Source organism: Bos javanicus, chromosome 1 (genome assembly GCF_032452875.1).
Source record: "Bos javanicus breed banteng chromosome 1, ARS-OSU_banteng_1.0, whole genome shotgun sequence".
In the NCBI taxonomy this organism is placed as follows: domain Eukaryota; kingdom Metazoa; phylum Chordata; class Mammalia; order Artiodactyla; family Bovidae; genus Bos; species Bos javanicus.
In genome coordinates, this window is record NC_083868.1 from 60,615,931 (window position 1) to 60,641,875 (window position 25,945).

At 40.6% G+C, this 25,945-nt stretch overlaps 1 protein-coding gene across 2 annotated transcripts in view; it reads left to right on the top strand.

Moving 5' to 3' along the window:
- Window positions 1–25,945, top strand: part of GAP43 (growth associated protein 43) — a 101,681-nt gene that overhangs the window by 48,679 nt on the left and 27,057 nt on the right. The window contains exons 2-3 of one of the 2 annotated variants that reach the window (XM_061395096.1): window positions 12,667–13,276; window positions 14,741–14,787. In XM_061395096.1, the coding sequence (XP_061251080.1) occupies window positions 12,667–13,276; window positions 14,741–14,754 (624 nt within the window). In that variant the 3' untranslated portion in view covers window positions 14,755–14,787. The remainder of the gene's footprint in view (window positions 1–12,666; window positions 13,277–14,740; window positions 14,788–25,945) is intronic. The other variant, XM_061395006.1, reaches the window with a different exon arrangement.

Here is a 25,945-nt window from a genome sequence, read left to right on the forward strand (position 1 = left end):
GCTTTAAAAATGTATTTGTACTTTTCTGTTGTAAATCGATTTTACGAGAACTATGAAATTGGGGTGACAGCTCTGAAGCCTGTTCTTTTCAACACTGGTAACTGGCTCAGGCAGGCACTGGCCATGACCGAGTCATGCTCTGGGTTCTCCCACCATGCACTCCGCTTTTCACCTTGCCTGGGAGGCTGGAGACAGCGCAGGCCGTGAGTGCACCAGCCCTATTTTCCTGGGGTCATTTACCTCCCGTGCAACTGTGCAAAGTTTTGAGTTCAAACCCTGTTACTTACTAGCTGTGTGATTTTGAGCAAGTTATTTAATGTCCATGTGCCTAAGCCCCTTCACCTATAAAATAAAATTAAATTTAATAAATCTATTTTTATATTTATAACATAATAAAGTGCCTAGAAGAGTAGTTGGCACATGGTACTATATAATTCTTCAATTTATTATTAGAATAAAGTACCCTCAGAGGCTATTTTATAGTACCTTTAAAGAGGCTTTTTGAGAGAAGCATTTGTTATTTTTATGAAATATGCATAGCCCTAAAAAATTCCTCCATAATCTATCAGAGACAGAAAACTATAAAATATTTATCAAACAATGCACCTAATCCTTAGTCTCTAGAAAGTAGCAACTTTCACTTCACTTGTATTGTCTTCTTCCAGACAATTATTTATTGAGTTTTTAAATACCAGACATTTTACAAATACTGTTTTCTTTCATCCTCAAGAAAGTCTGCACAGTAAATGTTAGTATCTATATGGTGGATGTAGAAGCTAAATTCTGAAGAAATTAAGTCATTTATTGCAGGTCATATATTTAAACCATGGCTGAACCAGGAGTTGAACATGAATTGTTTGAGCCAAAAACCATGCCAGGAAATATTTAATCAATGAATTCAGTGCGTGGTGACCTAAAGAGAATTTGATGCCTAAAAACAAAGGGAGGGGCAAGAGAACAGTGACAAGAATAACAACACTAGCAAATTTAGATTCAGTTATGATTTATAGATTTTTCTAGAGTCTTGTATGTTTGCCCTTACACTATCCAACAGCTTGGGGACAGAATTTCAGTTAAAATGGAAATAAGTCTATTTGTCTTGAAACTGTATGCCATTGAACTGACATCCCCACCCCTCCTCACCAAAAATATTGTTTTTTCCACACATGAAAGAATACAACATATCTTCTAGAATCACAAAGAAAGCATGTTGTTCTTTTTTGTTTTTCTTTGGATTTCTCACGTGCTGTTCTAAATGGGCGATCACATACCTGGTGATTGATATAGACCGTTAAGGCATGTGCAAATTACTGTTGACAGAGAGCAATGTGCCTGCAAAATCATCCCACTAGTCACCTCATAGAAATAAGCGTACTGTACAAAGCAGTATGCTTGCTGTGTAAGTGTAGTGTCAGGAAAAATCACCCACTTCCCCCTTTCAAACGTGTTCCTGCTCCTAATCCCTCCTATACAGACATTCTGGAGCCATCTGTTATAAGACCTGAAATGTAGACCAGTTCTGTTCATTATAAAGTACTTCAAGTAGTCTTAGTGCTGATATTAGCATTGCTACTGTAGCAATAGTAGCATTGCTACTATTCAGTGGCTCTTCTTTTTCGGAGTATTTTGTATTGAATTCTTAGATTGAATTCTGTTAGGTTGCTTAAAATTCACGGAGACTGAAAACCTGCGTTTAAGATCTATTCTACTATTCGCTGGGCTTTCCACCAATCTGTGTTTCAGTTGCTTCGGTTTATGAAGGGGAAAGCATACTTGCTCAGCCCAATTCATTGTAATTCCTCAAGGAACAGTTTTATGAGGTGAAAAGTACCTCATAACCTGAAATATATAAATTCAATTTACAGTCATTTTTTGTTAAGCAAATAGCATCTCAGGTTCGTTTCCATCTTTTGTCAACTATGTTTCATAATGACGTGCACCCTAATGACACGTGTTAGATGTGTGCTAGGTACACTGACACTTGGAGGAGCTTCACTGACATCCAACAGGCACGCACTGGATAGAGTTGGAAGCCCCAAATCTTGATCTCCCTCTCCTTAGGACCACATGCTCCTAAGCTAACCTCCCACAAAGTTTCTGGCAGCTGCATTCACAGCTCTCACCAAGGATGAATAAACAGAGGAGCTCTCAGAACCTACAGGGCAATTGTTTTCCTGATGTGGAAGAGCTATAGACAGATAGTGAGATAGAGATGTGAAATAGTAGCTATATTAGATTTTTTCTGTTGTTGTTGGATGGAGGTAGGGGTGCCAAGTAAAAGGTACATTTTGAGAATGAACACACTTCTAGTTTAAGTGAATTTCCATCACAAAGATGCTGGATCGTGTGGTGGTTTAGACACAAGTAAAGTTAAAGAGGATTGGTGTGTGTTAGAAGAGAGGGATTGTGATTTACCCTTGACAGCATAAACAGATCTGCTCCCTTCCCAAGGATAGGAAAGAACTAGATTGAGTTTTATGGCATGCTTTAGATGATTTTTGTTTCTCTCTCTGAGCATAGATAGTACTATAGAGTTAAAGATCTGGACGCTCTCCTCCCTGGGTGGGGATACCAGCAGTCATGGACTCAGTCTAATGGTAATGTAGACATTACATTGAGATGAGAGTGATGATGACAGTGACTATGATGTGAAAATTAGCTGTCCCTTTTTGAGAATGTACAATATGACAGGGACTGTGCCAAGTACTTTATATATATTAACTCATATAATGCTCACAGCAACCCAGTGAGATAACCCTGTTATTCCTCCATCTTACCTGGTGGCTCAGCTGGTAAAGAATCCACCTGCAATGCGAGACACCTGGGTTTGATCCCTGGGTTGGGAAGAACCCCTAGAGAAAGGAACAGCTACCCACCCCATCCAGTATTCTGGCCTGGAGAATTCCATGGACTGTACAGTCCATGAGGTCGAAAAGAGTCGGACATGACTGAGTGACTTTCACTTTCATAGGTAAGGAAACTGAGGTAGTTATAACTTGCTCAAGATGAGGAGCTGGTAATTAAGTGTCAGAGACAACATTTGAACCTATGTATATCTAACTGTATAGCCTATGCTCTTACCACCAGGGAATATTGGCTTCCTACAGTCTATTTTAAAAAGCATTAAATAGGACTTCCTTGGTAGCTCAGTGTTAAAGAATCCACCTGCCAATGCAGAAGACACAGATTTGATTCCTGGTCTAGGAAGATCCCACATGTCATGGAGCAACTAAGCCCATGCACCATAACTAATGAGCCTAGAGCTCCGCAACCAGAGAAGCCACTGCAGTGAGAAGCCGTTCACCCAAACTAGAGAGCCGTCCCTGCTGTCTGCAACTAGAGAAAAGCCCGTGCAGCAACAAAGACCCAGCACAGCCAAAAAGGAATAAATAAAATAATTTTTTAAAGACAGTTTTTTTTTTTTTTATTAAAGCACTGAACAAAGACAGGGATTGAGGGAAAGCCCAGTCTTTAGACACTGGATAACAGCTTTCTGTTTCCCAATTTACCTTGATTATAAAGCAGACACAGTTATGTATTCCTCACAGGATTTTGATGAGAACTGAATTTAAATACTGACTATGTATGTGGTATGTTCACTATAAAGTAAGAGGAGAGAGAGCTATGGCTGCTGGGGAGTAGTTTGACAAAACCCCAAGCATTAGTTTTCCAGAGAGAAGCAATGACACCCAGCCAGTTATCTGGGTGCTGCCCATTTACATGCTCACTGATCACTACCACAAGCATGGCATGGAGTCACTTAACAACAACCACAAATAAATATTTTGGAGGCATCAACCATGTGCCAGCCCTAGCCCTGTCTTACCTACCAAGGCTTTGAGGATTATACAAAATTGACAAAGCCCTGCTTCCAGAGGCTTTATAGTCCAGGGGACAATTCGGTTAATAATGAGATAAAAATATATGTCAGGTTCATATAAGCACAAAGAAGGAAAAACCAGGTACGTAGACCAACAGTGACATTATTTGGGGAAGGACATATAGGAGAGTGAATGAGGAGTGTCTCTCTCGCTTATTTGTTCACTGAAAAAAATTTATCCCGTACTACTGACTTAGAATGTAGTAAATTACATTTCATAATGAAAGAAGTTTAATTAAGAAAAGAACAAATCAGTCATCGCTAGTCAGTATAGTAGGAAGAATATGGTGATTTAATTACATATTTATCTCATTGTGTTTTAATTTCCTGAACCAGAGACATTTTGCAGAGTCTTACCAGATAGGAAAGCAGAGCTTTTGGTCAAGTTCACTGGGTTCTGGGGCTTCTCTTCCTCCTGGTTGGCTCTGGGAACCTTCTCCAGCAGCTTGGGGTGTGGTTTGTTCTTGGGAATGCTCAACTGGATGGAATTCACCTGCAATGGTGGTACAAGGGACTGTCTGCCAGTCAGGCTTGTTGTCTTTTCCCAGATGTATTGGCTGCCCTCTGCTCTCCTCTTTCTTCACTTGTTGGCAAAGGAAGCCTCACAGTCCCACTCATCATCTGGTGTGTGAGTTCAGCAGCTTCAGCAGCCTGATAAGGAGTCCCTCTATTGTGTTCCCGGCTCAGTGGCCATTGTAGGCATAGGAACCTCCTAGAACAGGGTTTTGGTATCTCCTCACCTTGTCCAACTCTCCTTCCTTCCACTGTGCCACTTAAGAGGTAGTGATCACTTGTAGAGGTTGTTGTTGTCGTTGTTGTTGCTTAGTCGCTAAGTCATGTCTGACTCTTTTGTGACCCCATGAACTGTAATCTGCCAAGCTCCTTTCATCCATGTGATTTCCCAGGAAAAAATACTGGAGTGCATTGCCGTTGCCATTTCCTTCTCCAGGGGATTCTTCTGACCCAGGGATTGAATCCAAGTTTCTTACATTGGCAGGCAAATTCTTTACCATTGAGCCACCTGGGAAGCCAAGGTAGAGAACTGCAATCAGCAGCTCTCATCAGAGTCTACTGCTGCTGCTCAAGCATGGAGCCCCTTCCTTTCAGAGCTGACTCTCAGCTGGCATTTGCTTGAGGATCACTGACCTTGACCCTTGATTCAGTTAGCTCACTTATACCTCTTTCACCATACCTAAAGAGTATTCTTTTTCTGAAAGAGTTTAGTCAAATTATTCTGTCTAGCATGGGCCCTTAGAGATTTGTTATTCAGTTGCTAAGTCATGTCCAACTCTTTGCAACCCCATGGGCTGCAGCACACCAGGCTTCCCTGTCCTTCACTATCTCCTGGAGTTTGCTCAGTCTCAAGTCCATTGAATTGGAGATGCCATCCAACTGTCTCATTCTCTGTCATCCACTTCTCTTCCTGCCCTTAATCTTTCTCAGCATCAAGGTCTTTTCCAATGAGTTGGCTCTTTGCATCAGGTGGCCAAAGTATTGGAGCTTCAGCATCAGTCCTTCCAATGAGTATTCAGGGTTGATTTCCTTTAGGATTGACAGGTTTGATCTCTTTGCTGTCCAAGGGACTCTCAAGAGTCTCCTCTAGGACTATAATTCAAAAGCATTAATTTTATAGACCAGTAGAAGTATATACCTCATCTTAACCCTGGTCTCTTCCCAGTGCCCATTTGAAAAAGGGGGCTTCCTTCCTTGAATATCTAAGGGACCAGTCATCTCTAACCTATAACCTTAGGCCATGGGGCTCATCATACAGATTAAGTCTAAACAGGGAAGACGAGAGTCTCCAACAACCTTCCCTGAATATTTTCACCTGTTTAACTTATAAAGAGGTGAGATGTATATTTGAAAAATAATTTGATATGATTCCAGATAACCCATGAGTAAGATGAATATGTTTTTTTTTCTATATTTGTTTCCCTTTCTAAGTGCTTTTAAAATTATTTTCAATGTCATTTCTATAGTTTTGTGACTTGTCTGATTCCTGCTCTTTCATTTCTATAATTGGATTCTTTGTTCAACTCACTACAAGAAGTCAGTTATTCAGTTAGGTGTTGGGCAAACATATACTTGTCTTAGCCAGATGCTCTTGAAGTCCATCACTGGGAAATGAAGCATTTTAAAAGTTGACCAAAAAAATTAATCCCAGATTAATTTGCTTATCACTGTCTTTCTGAAATGGCAGTAATTGAGTTTAAAATTTTAAATTCATCCAACGAATATTAATTGAGCATCTACTATATGCTAGACACCGTTCAAGAAACTGGAGATTCAGCTGTGAACAAAAAAAGCCTTTTGTATGCTGACTTTCATCTGTCAGAAGGTGCCAATTATAGTATGCTTTTTGCTTCATTTCCATCTGTCTTTGTGGGACAAATAGAGTTATACATACACAAAATAAAAGATAACTCTTTTGAATGGAAACTGAGTTCTTCACCAGTAGTGCTTTATACTGTGTTGAATGTGCTACTTCATATTCTTTAGGAAGTTGCTGGGCTGCACATGTTAAATAAATAATATATGAAAGTGAGTGAAGACTCGTATCTTCATCAGTATCCATTACTTGAAAAGTTCACATCGTTATTCCAGTTTCCATTGTGGGATGATTTGGTTTTTTACATAGTCAGTCAATAAGTAAGCATTTCTTGCCCACTTATTATGACTCTGGAACTGCAGTGCTATGCTGCATGCTTCATCTGAAGAGGAAAAAGAATTCCCTCACTACCACTGTGCCAAGATTTGCAAAGTAGCTCTTTTTTTTTTTTTTTTTTTAAGGGAGCAGATATACTCTTAGTGTATTTCTCTCTCTCTTTTATAAAATAATTTTATTCTGTTTACTTTTTTATTTTTTAATGTGCTGGGACTTCGTTACTGTTCTGGCTTTTCTCTAGTTATGGCAAATGGAGGCTACTGTCTAGTTGCAGTGCACAAACTTCTCACTGCGGTAGTTTCTCTTATTTCCCAGCACAGGCCTTAGGGTATGCAGTAGTCATGGCATGTGGGCTCAGTATTTGCACCTCCTGGATTCTAGAGCTCAGGCTCAATAGTTGTGGTGCACAGGCTTAACTGACCTACGGCATGTGGCATCTTCCCAAATCAAACCCTCATCTCCTGCACTGGTAGGCAGATTCTTCACCACTGAGCCACCAGGGAAGCCTGCAAAGTCCATCTTGATGTCTCACGTTCCCCCAGAGAATTGCCCAGTTGTCATATGTCTGGGCCCCCAACTGTCTAGGAACTAAAAGAATTCTTCATTGCACTGAAGATCAGAGTTCAAAAACATGATGGCCATTGTTGGCTGGAGCACAACAGTTTCATTGCATCTATTTACATCCTGTTCCCCATCCCCTCACACCCTTATTGAGTGTTGAGAGACCCCCATATCCAAGCTATGCCTATTCATCTTTTAAATGACACTTTCTTTCCTAGAACTGCCTGAAAACCTGAAGAATTTCCTCTACAACACTGAACAAGGTTGGACCATCCTCCTTTCGCTCCTTCATAAGGGGTGATTCTCTGAATTTCTGATCTTTGACTAGATTCAGTGCAAGTACAGAAACTCCACTGGGGGTTTCTTTAATACTTGGACATGTCTCCTAAAGTATATGCTTTCAACTATGCTCAAAGCCAACTACATAGAAAAACAGAGTGAAATTTTCTTATGTGAATTTCCCTCAATACATTATTAACAAAAATAGAGTGAGCCATAAGTAGATATTTATTAGATTTGTACAGATCCATCCACACCTTACTCTGGTTCTGATCTCTCTGGCCCTTCAATCTGGCTTCTTGGAAATATCTTTTGCTCAATCAAATTGAAAATATTTTAGTTTACTAAAGATATTCTTGGAAATAAGAACTGATGCACAGCAATGACTTTTTAAAAGTATTTAAAATTCAATCCTGTTTCAGAGAAAATGTAAAGTATTATCACTGTAGTATTAAGAGCTAGCAGAAGTAGATACAGGGCCACATTTTTCTGTATTTGGAAGGCTGAAGTATTCTGTGATAACTGCAAAAAGCTAAATGAATTGAAGTGTCCCAGTTGAATGCCTGATGTTATATTAGTTCTGAAAACTAGGCATTTATAGATTTTTGCCTAAAGCTCTTTTGTAACATAATAAATGCAAATGTTTGTCCATCTTAGACTGAATCCTAATTTGTCCATCCCTCTCCCCCCAGAGAAAAAGGACATTATTAACCAGAGCTTATTATTGGGTATGAAATAGCTGTTTCTTTTATCTGGCTTTCTTATCTATGATTCTTAAATGGTGATGAAAAGTATTGCCCTTTCACCCAATGGACCTTAAAATTTGACTAGATCCCAGAAAGTTAGTAGGCTTCCCTAGTGGCTCAATGGTAAAGAATCCACTGGGTTTGATCCCTGGATTAAGAAGATCCCCTGGAGAAGGAAATGGCGACCCTCTCCAGGCAAGAGCCTGGGAAATCCCGTGGACAGAGGAGCCTGACAGGCTATAGTCCATGAGGGTCACAAAAGAGTCAGACATGACTTAGCAACTAAACCAACAACAAAAACAGCAAGTTAGTGAAATGGTTCCTTTCATCTCCTTCAAACCAATATTAATCCATGATTTTACCCTTAGTTGAGAAGTAAACATTTTCCATACCTTCGTTTCCTTTAAGATCTCACAAATTACAGTGCTCCCGAAGAACTTTTCAGTAAAAATTCTCAGCTATAACAATGAAGATTTCTGAAAAAATTATGGTGACTCATCATGACCCTCTTCCTACATGTAAGGAACTGCATTGGCAGGTCCCCATTCATTAATTCATGGATAGCAACATCTCCATGTAAAAATGAGAGGATTTCATCAGAGCTCAGCACAAGCTTATTTGTGGCCAAGCTGTGTTTAAGAAATAAATATTTTAATGAAACTATAAACTGACTTTTTTTAGCCATTAAATACCAGGCTCTCCTTTTTACTGACCTCCTCCATCTGTAACTGACATATTTAGACTATTGGCCTTACTATATAGGCTTCCCAGTGGTGGTGCTAGTGGTAAAGAAACCCTCCTGCCAATGCAGGAGAGGCAAGAGACATCTGATCCCTGGGTTGGGAAGATCCCCTGGAGGAGGGCATGGCAACTTGCTCCGGTATTCTTGCATGGAAAATTCAATAGACAGAGGAGCCTAGCGAGCTACAGTCCATGGAGCTGCAAAGAATTGGACATGACTGAGCATACACACCCTACCATCCTTACTTTATAGATGGGTTAAAGTTCAGATGTCTCCTTGAATTCCTGGGAAATTACTGATTGCTAAATACTATGAGGTTATTTTTTTAAGTGTATTTTAAAGAGAGTCCTGTGTGGAAAGACACAGTTTCTGTCTGCTCACTAGTATGTCTGTGGTGCCCAGCATAGGCACTCAGTGTTGTTAAATGAATAGATGAACCAGAATGTTGACATGACACTTTACAGACGGTCTGCTATGAGAAAGACTAAGTTATTCAAAGTCACTGATGCAATAAAACTGGACTTGGAGTTGGGTAGGAAAGGAGAGGACCTGAGTTCAAATACAAACGAGACCACTGACTGATTCACTCATGCTATAAACTGAAGCAAATTTTCAGGGCACAGCTTTCCCCATTAGAAGCTGAAAGGGTTGTGCTTAATGTACTGAGTGATCTCTGGTTTCCTGGGCTCACATGTTCCTTGTTTGGGGCAAGCTCTTCTATTTCCAGCTGGGCAAAGTTCTATGTGGTCTGATGCTCTGTGGCTTCCCCCACAGCCAGTCTTGGGAAACCTTCCCTCCTCGTCTCCCCTCTCAGCAAAATATACTACCAATGCTATTACCTCTAGGACTGTGAAAGGAAATTTACCAGAAAATAACCTGGAGTTTGTCATATTTATGGAATTAATTACAAGCACCAAAGAAATTATGTACACTTTGGCATTTTCTGGCTTAAGACCCGGTTTGTACTTAAAATATTTTTATTTCTGTATGCCTCTGTACAGTCATTTAAGCTGACCTCATCTTAGGCTGGTTCTCCTTCCCCTCCTTCCTCCCCACTCCCCTCCTCTTCTTCCTTCCCCTGTCTTTCCTTTCCCTTTCGGTTCCCTCATATCTGTCTCTTTCCCTCGATCTGTACAATTTGTATTAGTTGTCTATTCCCACTTAATTCCTAAAATCCAACTCCCCTAAATCTCTGATGATATTAAGGGGCCCAGAAGTGCCTCCTGGAGAAGCTGCATGTCTGTGGGGGTACTTTGGGCACTTCTTTGGGTGTATTTACCTCCTGGGTTCCCAGCTCTTGTAGGGTTGTCTCACTTCTCTGCTAACCATGTTTTTTTTTTCACATTCTCTCCCTTCCTGCCCACCCCTTCCTATCTTGTGCCCCTTCCACTCCTGGATTGTTCAGGTGAGCCTGATCCCACAATCTTCGCACCCACGTCTAGTCTGAACCTTTCTAAATAGCCATTTCAACACAGAGGCTGTGCACAGAAGCTTAAGTCCTCATCATTTGGAAAGTTAAAGTGACAGACGATTTGATAAATTGAGATAGAGAGAGAAAAACAGATTGGGGATGGAGGTGAAAAGAACTTAGAGGGGCTCTTCCTTCATCCTTATAAAGTAACCTTCTTTATATCATTCAGACACTCAGCTTCCTTGTAAAGTATCTTCTTTTTATCATTCAGACTTAACTTCCTTCTTTTTATATTTTCCAAAGTTTTAAGAGTTTATCCCTTTTCTTTTGTGTTCTTAAAGAGTAAAGGGTGATGCAGTTTTCTTGAGTCACCAAACGGTCTTTTATGCACTTGCCTACTCAAATATTTGGCTTGTTTACTCTCACAAGTACCAGTACTTGTATTAAAGAACCATTTGGCATCAAGGCCCAAGTGCAGATGTCCTATCACATAAGACGGTGCCTCATTCAGAAAATTCAAGATAGAGTAAAATAAATTAACAACATCTTGGCTGCATGCTCCATTCACAACTGTTAATTTAACAGGGTTATGCTTCCATCTCTGAGCAGAGGGCTCCTGGCAGGGACAGCTGCTCCCGTGCCCCAGATTGTGCTGCGTGTGTCCCAGTAGGAGTCCTCAAGAGCAGCAGGAGAGCGGGAAGGTGGTGGTGCATCAGAGCACCAAGCAGTGTGGCAGCATGGCACTGGGAGGAGGAGGCAGAGGGGCTCCTCCAAAGAGTTGTCGTGCACTCCTTCATTCTCTGTGTGAATACATGTTGGAGAAAAAGAATAACTTGCCTTGAGTTTTACTGGAAATTTATCCATCCTGCTTTTACTCTCAGAGGCAGTTTATTTTCAAAACTACCTTTGTATACCCATGAGCATGTTGATGGACCTAAGCAATACAGGCCCATATGCTTGTCTGGAGAATGTCAGGTCTACATCACGATGAACAGGATCTGGGTCACTGGGACAGAACTGGTATGACAGGTGGAAAACATGCCTTATGTTGGCCTGCTGTGATTTGCATCCTAAACTGGAGCAAAGGCCAAGGTCAGGCCAAGGTCGAGATTGGGGCCAAGCAGAGGACTTGGTACATGATAAGCATTCTTTAATTAATGGTCTTTTGCTGCATTGTTCACTGCTGTATTTCCCCATTGCCTGAGAGAGTATTCACAAAAGTTAACTCAACTTATTATGGTGATTATTTTGCAATATATACAAATATTGAATCATTATGTTGTACACCTGAAACTAATATAATGGTTATGTGGGAACGATAAGTAACCACCCCAGGACAGCATGGTAGGCAATGACACTATAGTGAATTCTGAGCGCTCACTTGCCTAGGTGTTTCTTTTCATGACTAAACCTTTTATTCCTCTCCTCTGATTCAATTTGCATGTGGAAAAAAGTTATTTGCAGCCTATGTTATGCTGTAACCTGATCAAGTGGTAAAAAGTTCACATTCTAGTCTCTTGCCTTCAGTACTAGGATGGTTCTACTGATGATCATATAAAACTAATTTTAAGTTTAAATTGCTTTGAGAATAAGAAATTGTGATCTAGTGAATATATGCCACTGTTTCAAAAGTGGAAGCTGTGTTTTCTACTCTTTCTGTTTAAAAAGAACTCAAGATTAATGACCATTTTCTGAATTCAAACCTTGAAGGCCTGGTATGTTCATTACTGATGCTGGACCACACACAGAGGGAATTGGATGTTATTTTGTGACTAGCATTTTGAATTCTCAAATCCTGAACAAACCTCACAGAGTGCTGGAACTCTTCTGTATTTTGTACAAGACCCTCATGGAATTTCCTGTTTAAACCCTTAACATACTCTTTGCCCCAAACCTACTGGTTTCCTGACCAAGCTTGAAATCTTGAGGAAACAAATAAACTTCCACAATACTTTTTTAAATCATAAAGTTTTTCACAGAGTCTCTCACAAAAACCTGAAAAACCAACATCTTTCAGAGCTCTTTGATGAAAACCTAGGGTGGGTGTGACTTGAATTTCCAAAGTACATCTACAAAAAGGCTGATTTAAGTTTGGCCAAGGAGAGACACTGAGTTGGGAAAAGAACAACAGATATGCCAGTGATTCTGGAAGGCCAAAAGGACATTAATTTTTCTGTAAAATAATGTATTCTCTCCTAAGTTCTTTACCAGGGAAAGAAAGGAGGCTTGGTTTGAATTTCCAGAGTACTGCTGATTGCTTAACTCCAAGTATGGTGCCTAGCACAAAATAAGTCATTCAATAAATATGTGTTGAATGCTGTGATTTGAAGGAAAAGAACATTGTTCCATCTCTCCTTTTCTCCCCCCCTTTTCTCTACAAAGGTTGAAAAAAATGATGAGGACCAAAAGATTGAACAAGATGGCATCAAACCAGAAGATAAAGCTCATAAGGCCGCGACCAAAATTCAGGCTAGCTTCCGTGGACACATAACGAGGAAAAAGCTCAAAGGAGAGAAGAAGGGTGATGCTCCAGCCGCCGAGGCGGAGGCAAATGAAAAGGATGAAGCCGCCGTCGCGGAAGGCACGGAGAAGAAGGAGGGAGAAGGCTCCACTCCCGCGGAAGCGGCCCCAGGCGCCGGCCCCAAGCCCGAGGAGAAGACCGGCAAAGCCGGCGAAACTCCTTCCGAGGAGAAGAAGGGGGAGGGCGCCCCCGATGCTGCCACAGAGCAGGCAGCCCCCCAGGCTCCTGCCCCCTCGGAGGAGAAGGCCGGCTCTGCTGAGACAGAAAGTGCCACTAAAGCTTCCACTGACAACTCGCCGTCCTCCAAGGCCGAAGATGCGCCGGCCAAGGAGGAGCCTAAACAAGCCGACGTGCCTGCTGCTGTCACTGCTGCTGCCGCCACCGCCCCTGCTGCAGAGGATGCTGCTGCCATGGCAACAGCCCAGCCTCCAACGGAGACTGCGGAGAGCAGCCAAGCCGAGGAGAAGATAGGTGAGCGACCTCCAGGGTCAGACGCCAAGATGGGGCGGGGCGGGGGGCGGGGGGCAGGCGGCCTATCCGGAAAGCCAGGCCACCTGTGCCATCAAGAGAGGGGAAAATTCTAGAAGGTATTTTCAGGAAATCAAGGGAAGCTGCGCTGAATTCCCCAAAGTGACAGGAGTTAACTCTGGCCACTTACATTCCCAAGTATCTCCAATCCTGAGCGAGAACTCAGGCAGGTCTGTGTAGCAGCCAGTACTAGACAGTCTGGCAATTGCCTTGTTACTTGAATTGGCATAAAAAGTAAAGCTAGGTAATCCTGGATGGGGGAAAAAAAAAAAAAAAAACACAGCAACATTCTGTGTGTAGGATAGACTTCGTTTAATAAATTATTACGGAGACTACACATATTTTATGGATGGGAATTAGCTAATGTGATTATCTGGCTCTAGGAAGTGCCTGGTATAAATACAGCCAACTCCCTATTGATTCAGATGATGTAGTTTGTGAATTGCCAGCAGCAAAAACATAATCTCAGACCACCTTTCCCTGTCCCACAATATGTTTCTGGGCATTCTCCCCACCATCAATTGGTGAACAGTGTACATATGTGTATGTACGCTCAGAGAATGTTAATCGTAACATTAATTGGGGTCAAACTAATTAGGAAAATAAGTCTGTTGATCTTGCCAAAAACAAAAGAAAACTCCCAAATATAGAACATGTTGTGAAGTCAAACAGAAATTATCATTTTATTATTGAAGATACTACCTTCTACCATATGCATACATGGTTGAGGGTTGACTCTGCTTATTAAAAGGTACTAGGTTCTCTTTGGTTTGGAGAGCTAACTTGGAGTTTTTTCACTATAATTGCCCAAAGAGCCTATTGGAATAGGGCTTTCTCAGTGCAAGATAAATTTAAGGGAACTTCACCCCCAACATGACCTGCTCCTCACCCCAGCACATCCACAGCAGTGAAGGAGGTCAACAGTTTCCAAAGTCTTTCTCTGGCATGGTATGACACATAAATATCTTTCAGCCCCAAATCTTAAAGATAAACTTACTTCTGTGCCTGTTGAAAAAGTTGGGTTTACTCTTTTAAGACTTAGTGATTTAATGCATGTTGTATCTAAGAACTCAGATTTGGACTGGACCACATTGTATCCTTGGGAAAGGACCTAGTCCACGAGGATGCTCTGGGAAATGTCTTGCCATCTGACCATTAGATTGAGAAAGTAATTACTGGACATTTGCCATGATATCCACTTCTCCACATTAGATACTGCAGGATGGCACAAGATTATTCTAGATATTTTCAGCTCTATGTCTTTCATCTTACTCCCTAAATTCTGTAAGAAGCCAGAGTGTATTAATCATTATTGTTATTAGCATTCTCTAACTTCAGATAAAGTGCACATCTCTTTCTACCAGTGACTCATTTTAAATCTTTATTCTAACTACATACCTGCCCCAGGGGCCACACCTTGAGGTTAAGAAGATGGGAATATTTCCCTGGAAAAGGTAAGGCATGTGATAATGATGGTTTTGGTTTTAATTTACTCAGCAAGACAAACCTTGTTAACTATTCTTCTTTAGGTGTAAGTTCTAGCCTTAGGCATGATGGCTGGAAGTCACATTGCATATGATAGACTATCTATTAGGTAATTTTCATATATCTTAGAAATTGATTATGATTTAAATATAGAAAATATTTGACACTGCTCAGATCATATTTTTAAACTGGGTTTTCTGAAGTTGTAAGTAAAGACAAAAGCATATAATGTGATGAGGTAAATGCTCATGATCTGGATTAATAGAAAGAATTGCTTGAATCAATGAAAAGTCTAAAAATAATATATTTTAAAGGAAGTTCGGTTTTATTATTTTTCAAGTTAGAATAATTCCAATGAATTAATAAAATATTTTAAGTAGTTACATGGTCAGTACATGTCACGTGATGAATGAAAACTGGACAGCATCAATTCCTAACTGGACAATTCAATTCTTAATCATTTGTTTACACATTCATATAGTCTTCCTACTGCCTTTCTTATGCCATTCACTTATTTTGTTAAAAATGAATCTGGTCAGTGAAAGCAAGTAGAGATCATGTACTGTCCTAAATTTTACAATTTCTGCTTGAAATATGTTTCAGTTAGTCTGAGTTTCATATGTACACTGAAAGGTAATTGATAAGTATAGATGAAGTTCAATTTGAAGCTAGTCACCAACGGCACTTTATTTTACATTGTTTCTGAGCTTAGGTAGGTATTGTCATCTTGGTTAGATCTTCAAATGCTGCCTGTAGTTTCTTCCTGGACTGATGTATCTATTAGCCTTGCCTGCTATAGGTGACAAGCACAGATTACCCGATATAGCAAGTCTCATGGAGTTGTAGAAACTAGAGGTGACAAGGAGATCCATCACAGCACATCAAGCCCAGATTCCCATGGGCCCTGCACCACAGTCTCCTCTGTGTCTTATTGGATTTCATTCTAATCCAGGATAAAAGAACAATATTCCTAATTGATCTCTACTGTCTGGGAATAGATGGCTACCCTGGGTTGCTTTAAGATTCTGTGACTGCCTGAAGGGGTGGAGAGAGCAATCTGAGAAGGTTGAGTGGGGTTGGGGGCAGAACAAGCCACAAGAGAGAGTCAAGATAAAAATTGCTGTCAGTGAAAGGGTCAAAATTTTGGATCAGTTTGATCACTTCTGCTGCTAAGTCATTTCAGTCGTGTCCGACTTTGTGCGACCCCATAGATGGCAGCCCACCAGGCTCCCCCATCCCCGGGATTCTCCAGGCAAGAACACTGAAGTGGGTTGCCATTTCCTTCTCCAATGCATGAAAGTGAAAAGCGAAAGTGAAGTCGCTCAGTCATATCCGACTCTTAGCAACCCCATGGACTGCAGCCTGCCAGGCTCCTCCATCCATGGGGTTTTCCAGGCAAGAGTACTGGAGTGGGGTGCCATTGCCTTCTCTGAGTTTGATCACTGCTGCTGCTGCTGCTGCTAAGTCACTTCAGTCGTGTCTGACTCTGTGCTACCCCATTGACGGAAGCCCACCAGGCTCCCCTGTCCCTGGGATTCTCCAGGCAAGAACACTGGAGTGGGTTGCAATTTCCTTCTCCAATGCATGAAATGAAAAGTGAAAGGGAAGTCCCTCAGTCATGTCCGACTCTTAGCGACCCCATGGACTACAGCCTACCAGGCTCCTCCATCCATGGGATTTTCCAGGCAAGAGTACTGGAGTGGGGTGCCATTGCCTTCTCGGAGTTTGATCACTACTTTAGTACAAATGGAAATTCTTTCTAAATTATAAATGTTTGGTTTATTTTCCTACCTTTGTATTAGTGAGTTTATAACAGATGGATCTGTTGCAGTAGGACTTTTGGAATTTTTTTAATCCTCCAACCATATCTTCCTATCTCTGCTTTGCCACTCTGCCTGCACATCCTCTGTATATCTAAGGCAAAAAATTTTCTGTGCATTTCTGATGATGATTCCTTTATAGCAGAAGGAGTGTTTATGTTATCTTTATGGCACTGTCCCCCTTCAGCCATAAGGAGAACACCTTCAAGCCTCTTTTAATGACAGTGTCTCTGGTGTCTCTTCGATGGATAGAATCACTGTGCTCAGTGACTTTCAGGGAAAGAATTGTCTTCTGTGTCTCATCTTCTCCATGATAATCTGCTGACTTTCCCTGACAAAAGACGCCAACATTTCTTCTCTGCCTATTCTAAGTGATGTCATACTACTAAGGAAACACATCCAGGAAGCTAGAAATTGAGATGTTGACTGAGTAACCTCCACAGGGTACTTGATTGTGGGATGTAGGATGTATTACTCTAGGTTATGCTACATTTTCTGTATGTTGAATTTGGCTGCATTTTGTTGTCACGGTCTCTTTGCCTTTCTAATTGGGGTCATCAATAATGATCTAGGAACGAGAGGAGTTCTATTTATCATCCCTCTGAATAGAAATTCAGTGTCTTCCTACCTCTTTTCTTCCTTTTTCTGCCTCCTTCTTCCTTCCTTCCCTCCCTCTTTTCCTCTCTCTTTTTGTTCTTTCTTTTTGCCTTTCATTTATATTAACTTTCTACCATACCAAGCATTAGGGTCACAAAGATGAATTAGCTATGGTTGCTGATCTTAAGGAGTTATCATTCAGTAATGGAATGGGATGAAATTCAAGCAGTAATGTTGAAAACAATCACAGTAATCATCTCAACTCATTTGAACTCTACAAAAATATGTGGAGTACCTTTATATGTTAGTGCTCTGTGGGACAAAATATGGATGAGATATCACTTCATGCAGTTGGGCTACATGCTAAAAAGTTTTTAGTAATATGTGTCTCTATAACCAAATTATTAGAAAAAGAATAACTACAAATTTTATAGTTTCTGAAATGATAATTAAGTGTAAAAAAAAAATGAAATACCCAATCCGTTTCTAGAATTGGAGAAATTTTTTACATTCCCCAGAACAAAATGTTCTAAGGCCCAAGGTATCCATCCATAATAGTCTTAGCTCCCCAAAGGATAGGCTCACTTTCACAGCACTGTGTTACATGTGAGATTTCCCAAGGATATTTACACTTACTTGGCAGGGTGCCTCAGAAGCAGTTTTGATTTGATATGTGGTTTCAACCACTTCCTAAATTTACACACAAGTCATAAAGAGTCAAAATTTGGGTTGTGAAAGTCCATAAATGCTGTCTATAAAACATGGGCACCCTGTTAGCTACTCAGTGACACACTGCTTAAATACTGTTGATTATTAAGCTTTCATGGCACACTTTTATATTGCTAGAGTAATCATTTTTATTGGCTTTTCTTGACAACAATCCAGTGGTATTTGATAACGTTTTTCTTTCTGCTTTTACATTCTGAAAATAGGAGCAAATTAAATGGATATATTGCCCATAGACACAGTGACAAAATAAGGGTCAAATTGATAGACCTGTAATCCTAACCTTAGCCTTGCAGTTCTTTACCTCTCTTTTATGTATTATCTCAATTCCTGCATTTTCTCATATCTTAACAGCTGTGACAATTTCTGATTATCGTCAAGAAATACCAACCAGGTCCTAGGACATTTCTGTGTCCTGTGCTCCCAGTAAGATAATGCTGAGGAGAGAATGTTGGGCTCAAATAAGAAGACCAGGGCTCTAGCCTCAATATCTTTACTAATTAGACATGGGATACTAAGCAAGTCATTGCTTCTCTCTGGACTTCAGTTGTCTCATCTTTTAGAGAAGGGGCTAGGAGAGTTGGTTTCTTAAGGTTTTTTTCAAGGTTTAAACAATTAAGTGTCAGACCCTGTGCTATGTGGGGATTATTCCATTTAATCATCGGAACCATTCTGTAGTATAAGTGTTGTCATTTCCCATTCCCCTTTTGCAGCTGTGAAAACTGAAGTTTAGACATACTGAGGCACCTAATCATCATCAACAGATTGCAAGGGGCTAAACCAAGAGCTGAACTCTGACAGCCTGATTGCAGAGGTTATTTATTGAATCCTGACACCCAGGGAGAAATGAAGATGAGAGGAATGTCTAAGAGCCTTAGCTTCATGTCCTAATCTAAGACCACCCCATCATTTGTATAATTGAATGCTCAAACCTCTTGTCTGAGAATCAATACTGATCATATGTTTAGATGGGTACCCAATAACTAACCACACTCCTTGGTCACAACTTCCTCACTGCTCCATCACCCCAGAGTTGTTAGGAATATTACACTGGTTTTGAATCTTGAGTTCTTAGTTTAAAAATTCCTCAAGTACTGTTGGATTAGGCCTCAGAGAGCTTTGCTATACTAAGTCACTTCAGTCGTTTCCGACCCTGTGCGACCCCACAGACGGCAGCCCACCAGGCTCCCCTGTCCCTGGGATTCTCCAGGCAAGAACACTGGAGTGGGTTGCCATTTCCTTCTCCAATGCATGAAAGTGAAAAGTGAAAGTGAAGTCGCTCAGTCGTGTCCAACTCTTAGTGACCCCATGGATTGCAGTCTAACAGGCTCCTCCGTCCATGGGATTTTCCAAGCAAGAGTACTGGAGTGGGGTGCCATTGCCTTCTCCACAGAGAGCTTTAAGATCAGTTAAAAATTGACTGTTCTTAACAAGAATACTGCTTACTCCATTAAATATGCCAGGAGAGCTGAAATTTAGAAATTGAAGTTTTTGGAACTCAATCAGATTGAAAGTAGTTTCGTCTATTCTGGACAATTCCTGCCCTAAATTTAGCTTATCAGAATTAATATATTTTAAAATTCTTGTTTATATTTTGTTCCTCCCTTTTGGCAAGTGCATTTCCAAAGGATGCTGATACTTTATATTTATAACCAAAAAAGGGTAAAGAACTTAATAATTAGGACTGATCAGAGAACAATCACTATATCTTTAAACAAAGATTTAAGGTAAAAGATAAGAAGAGATATATTTTAGAGTCAAGAAAATCATATTGTGATATCTTTTATTTATTGCCCATTCTTTCATAGTTCATATTTAATAACTTCTACCAACAAAGGTCCATCTAGTCAAGGCTATGGTTTTTCCAGTGGTCATGTATGGATGTGAGAGTTGGACTGTGAAGAAAGCTGAGCACCGAAGAAATGATGCTTTTGAACTATGGTGTTGGAGAGGACTCGAGAGCCCCTTGGACTGCAAGGAGATCCAACCAGGCCATTCTAAAGGAAATCGGTTCTGGGTGTTCTTTGGAAGGAATGATGCTAAAGCTGAAACTCCAATACTTTGGCCACCTCATTCAAAGAGTTGACTCATTGGAAAAGGCTCTGATGCTGGGAGGGATTGGGGGCAGGAAGAGAAGGGGACGACAGAGGATGAGATGGCTGGATGGCATCACTGACTCGATGGACGTGAGTCTGAGTGAACTCTGGGAGTTGCTGATGCACAGGGAGGCCTGGCGTGCTGCGATTCATGGGGTCGTAAAGAGTCGGACACGACTGGGCGGCTGAACTGAACTGATCACCTTATAAAAGGAGCCAATAAACAGAAAAGCATGTATGTAATTCATTCCAGTCTTAAATTGGTGAAAACTATATTTGGAACTGAAAATCAGTATTTGTTAAAATGAATATTTTTCAAATACTAATGCATATTCATCAAATATTTTTTTCTCTACATACACACATGCACACACACACACACACTCAATTCCAAAGGGATTACAAGGAAAAGGAGGAAGAACCAAGAACAGGAAGAGTTACCTAGTCAGTCCCTTTGGCTAAAAACAGAGAGAGAATAGAGTATCCATTTTAACGGACTAGGAAACATTGAGTGGATCATTACTCTTATTTTTTTCTCACAATCATAGATTCATTAAATGAAGAATGAAAAGCTTTCTATAATCAGACATAAAAGCAAGGGAAGAGGGAAACTGATAGTGCTTCTTAAAGCTACAAGACTGGAGCCCTTGAAGGTCTCCCAAGACACATGGTTTACAGCATGCACAAAGAAGAGGGAAAGGTTTGAAAGGATGTGGAAATTTTGCCAACCCTTACTTGTGTTTGAATTTTGTACCATAAGAAAATAACTTAATCAGGTGCTGAATTTCAGACCAATTCATGTCATCAAGAACATTTGAATCATTGCCTTCTTCAAAAATGTCTCCAGCCAGTTATTAATCTCATAGTGATAAAGCTTGGCTCTTTAAGTAACTAATTTATTTTGAGGCTTGTTTAAAAGAATTGCCCATAAATTTTTTTCACAAGGATGATGAATAGCATCAGGTTTTTAATAGATCCAGTATCTTGTAGGAAGTATATAGTACAAGTGCTCTGTATTTTTAGCACAAGAGACTAAACACAATCTTAAATTAAGAGAACTGGATTCGTGTTCAGATCATATTGATTTCAGGCCAGGTTGTCTGCCCTCTGAGCCTATGTCTAACACCTGCAAAGTCAATGCTTTCAGCTAGGTCTTCTCTGCCTTCTCACTTCAAAAGGCAAGTGTGCAGTGGTAGACTAAAGAGGTATCTGGAAGAGTAGCAAGTGGTTTCTAACTCAACCATTCTCACTTCCCTGCAGGGCCTTGTTTTCTAAACTATTAGATAGTGGGTTTAGGGGGCAGGGCAGTCACAATAACTGGATCTTTGACCATCAGTGAAATTGGCTAACAGGCCCAAGTATTTGGAATTGGGCTATTGTTCATCCCAAGAAAAGATAGTGTAGATGTTACACAAGTTAGATGTGGTTACTCAGCAGTTCTCACATGTATTTTCAATTTTTGAATCACAAATTATAAGATGGTGGAAGATAAAATATTTTGGTTCCATCATCTCACACCATTCTATTTGGAATGGAAAATGCAATATCTTCAGGGATAAAGGAAGTAACCTAGGAAGGCTATATGTCTTTCCTTATGAATCAGGTTCAATACTAATGTTCTTTTCTGTAGGCATATATGTAGTCAAGTAAGTCCTGAGGCTAATTCTTGGTTTTTATTCTTTCTAGTATAAGTTGGTAGAATCTTTTGGATTTCAGAATAGAAACCAGAAACCATTAACCTAAATGATCCGTTCTGTGTGTGTCTCTTAGAGTGAAGATGAACATTTTTAGAGCCCTGCTAGAATATTCTCTTTGGGGTATGAAAAAGTGAAGAATATAATTTAGATATACTTTAGCACTGTCTCCATGCCTGTAGCATATTCTTCTGCCAACTCACAAGTACATATGTACACATACAAAGACACACACACACATACACACAGATCCAGTATGTAGGAAAGGTCTCCCAAGAGTTTAGGCCATTGGAGAAAATCTAGAAGAACAATGAACTACATGTTTTTTCACTCTTCAGGCCAGCAAGAAGTGGGGAATGACTCCAGGCACATCTCTCTATCCCTAGGAAGGGATATGTACAGAGTGAAGTTCTTTTCTATGCTGGTTGTGTTATTGAGATGTGTTTGTGAGTCTATATTGAGATGGGGAGAGTTAGGCATTAGTACTAAGGCACCCTATGATGAAATTACTGTGGGTGACAGTTAAAGTCCTGCTTAAGCTGGTTAGGCTTCCCTGGTGGCTCAGGTGGTAAAGCGTCTGCCTAAAATGTGGGAGACCTGGGTTCAATCCCTGGGTCAGGAAGATCCCCTGAAGAAGAAAATGGCAACCTGCTCCAGTACTCTTGCTTGGAAAATTCCATGGATGGAGGAGCCTGGTAGGCTATAGTCTATGGGGTTGCAAAGAGTCGGACATGACTGAGCGACTTCACTTTCTTTAAGCCGATTAGGGAGAGGTGGTTCCAGAAGACTTCTTGGTGTAGAGTTTCCACTGCTGGATCTTAAAGGACAAGATGTATCTAATAAAAAGGGATACTTTTATTTTTAAAAACTTGAGAAACCACCTTTCATTCAAATTAACACAAAAATACAAATAATTGTATTTAAGTCATAATTTAGCAATTGCTTTGGAGAAGGAAATGGCAACCCACTCGAGTATTCTTGCCTGGAGAATCCCATGGAAGGAGAAGCCTGGTGGGCTACAGTTCATGGGGTCACAAAGAGTCGGACACGAGTGAGCAACTTCTTCACTTTGAAGATTAACCCTCAGTGGAAAAAGTAGCTCCATCATTTGTATTGATTATTGTTGAATCTCTTGCACTTATGAAAAGTGTCAGTTGCTCAGTCATGCCTGACTCTTTGCGACCACATGGACTGTAGCCCACCAGGCTCCTCTGTCTTTGGAGTTCTCCAGGCAAGAATACTAGAGTGGGTTGCCATTTCCTTCTCCAGGGGATCTTCCTTACCCAGGGATCAAACTCAAGTCTCTTGCATTGCAGACATATTGTTTACCATCTGAGCCACCAGGGAAGCCCATCTTGCACCTATAGCAATGGGAAATAGAAGGTAACCAATAAGTATTTGATGAATGAGTTAAGAATGAATGAACAGTGTTATCATAGTAAAAGTCCTAAACTGACCTAAAAGACTAGTTTCTAACCTCAACCCAATTATAACTTTAAGCACACATATAAATTGCCTAAAACTGTTGGACAGAGTGCTTCCAAATCATTACCATTTATAAAATAGCTCGATGGTGCCTGTTATGATACATCACAACTTATTTGCAGATTTTAAGTGACAAAGGGAGGCAGACACTTGCTCAAACAGAAAGCTGTGCTGCTGTCCACCTGTCTTTTATTTTGGAAGCTGAATACACAGGCTCCCTGGAAAGTTTTGTTGTTATTCAGGGTCATACGTCATCCTCAAGGTAGCCAGAATTCATACCACTTAGGGCTTTAGAGACCAATGTGAGCATTTTGCATTATGTTCAGGAACATATTGAAAACTAGAGGAAACCAAAGCTGCTCCCTCCTGAAAGCAGTTGATTAATTTCATTCCAGCCCCATGAGTGACCTGTGTGTGACTCTTGCCAGTGTGTGACAGGTACACCCAGGGAAGGAATGATTTGCCAGGTCCCTTGGCTTCTTTCCTCATCTGACATGTTTAAGTCATCTTTGCAAGGTGTTAAGAGTCTACCGAACCTGCTGTGCCCCAGCTATAGGCTGAATTGTTAATATGTTCCCAAACCAACAGTGTTGGGACAGAGACCAGAAAATCGGCTTTCCCATTCCTGTTACTGATTCTCCTTTGCCAGAGGAGTGTAAACATAATTTGCCTACAGCTCATGAGCCGTTCAGACTGCATACCACAGGGAGGTTGGACTGGGAGGCAGAATAGTTTTGCCCCTGCATGGAACTTGCAGCAACTCTCATGTATTTGATAAAAAGACAGGAATGGCTTGTCTTTGTGAAACTGTCTCTTATTCATTTTAAAGGGCTAAGAAAGACCAGGGTTTAGCTGTGTGGTTGCAGTATTCTCAGATCCTTTGAGAAAGAAAAGCAGGTGGATTCTTTACCACTGAGCCACCTGGAAAGCCCTGAAACAATATCAGTTCCCCAAAAAATGTATTGATATAGAAACACATAAATATCAACTAATAACTCTCACATACTTGTATACATATGTAAGTAAGGCCTTGAGAACTAAATTTAACATGTGTTGTGATTTCTGTTATGGATTGCACACTTATTATAAAGGTTAAGAAAAATGATAAAGTTTAGAATTATAATAATAACTGCTGAAGAGATGGATGGATATATTTTCCTCAAAAGTGTGATATGAATTGAAAGACCTTTTATCTTTTTAGAGATGAGTTCAGCATTTGGATTGAATTGTGATCTTGGTTAACTTTTCTAACTTCTAATGTAGAGGAATGGTTGCCTCCTTCCTTTCCTCAAATTTTTAGTGCAAATGATGCTTTTAATTCTAGGCAGAGCATTGTGAAACAATGAATTCATAGACAGCAGGAGCAGAATAGGGAGTCATTTTTGAAGAGTGAAGCTTTCAAAATTCTTAGCTGGGCATCATTTGTTCAGATAACTGTTTTATATATATATACATACATATATATGTTTCAGTTCAGTTCAGTTCAGTCACTCAGTCATGTCCGACTCTTTGCAACCCCATGAATCACAGCACGCCAGGCCTCCCTGTCCATCACCAACTCCCGGAGTTCACTGAGACTCACGTCCATTGAGTCAGTGATGCCATCCAACCATCTCATCCTCTGTCATCCCCTTCTCCTCCTGCCCTCAATCTTTCCCAGCATCAGGGTCTTTTCAGATGAGTCAGCTCTTCACATCAGGTGGCCAAAGTATTGGAGTTTCAGCTTCAACATCAGTCCTTCCAATGAACACCCTGGACTGATCTCCTTTAGAATGGATTGGTTGGATCTCCTTGCAGTCCAAGGGACTCTCAAGAGTCTTCTCCAACATCACAATTCAAAGGCATCAATTCTTCGGCACTCAGCTTTCTTTATAATCCAACTCTCACATCCATACATGACCACTGGAAAAACCATAGTCTTGACTAGATGAACCTTTGTTGGCAAAGTACTGTCTCTGCTTTTTAATATGCTGTCTAAGTTGGTCATAACTTTCCTTCCAAGGAGCAAGTGTCTTTTACTTTCATGGCTGCAATCACCATCTGCAGTGATTTTGAAGCCCCCCAAAATAAAGTCTGCCACTGTTTCCACTCTTTACCCATCTATTTGCCATGAAGTGATGGGAGTGGATGCCATGATATTAGTTTTCTGAATGTTGAGCTTTAAGCCAATTTTTTCACTCTCCTCTTTCATTTTCATCAAGAGGCTCTTTAGTTCATCTTCACTTTCTGCCATAAGGGTGGTGTCATCTGCATATCTGAAGTTATTAATATTTCTCCTGGCAATCTTGATTCCAGCTTGTGCTTCCTCCAGCCCAGCGTTTCTCATGATGTACTCTGCATATAAGTTAAATAAGCAGGGTGAGAATATACATCCTTGACGTACTCCTTTTCCTATTTGGAACCAGTCTGTTGCTCCATATTCAGTTCTAACTGGTGGAGATGGTACCTGACCTGCATACAGATTTCCAAGAAGCAGGTCAGGTGGTCTGGTATTCCCATCTCTTTCAGAGTTTTCCACAGTTTATTGTGATGCACACAGTCAAAGGCTTTGGCATAGTCAATAAAGCAGAAATAGATGTTTTTTCTGGAACTCTCTTTTTCCATGATCCAGTGGATGTTGGCAATTTGATCTCTGGTTCCTCTGCCTTTTCTAAAACCAGGTTGAACATCTGGAAGTATACTAACACCCCCTCCCCCCAATTAGGGCCG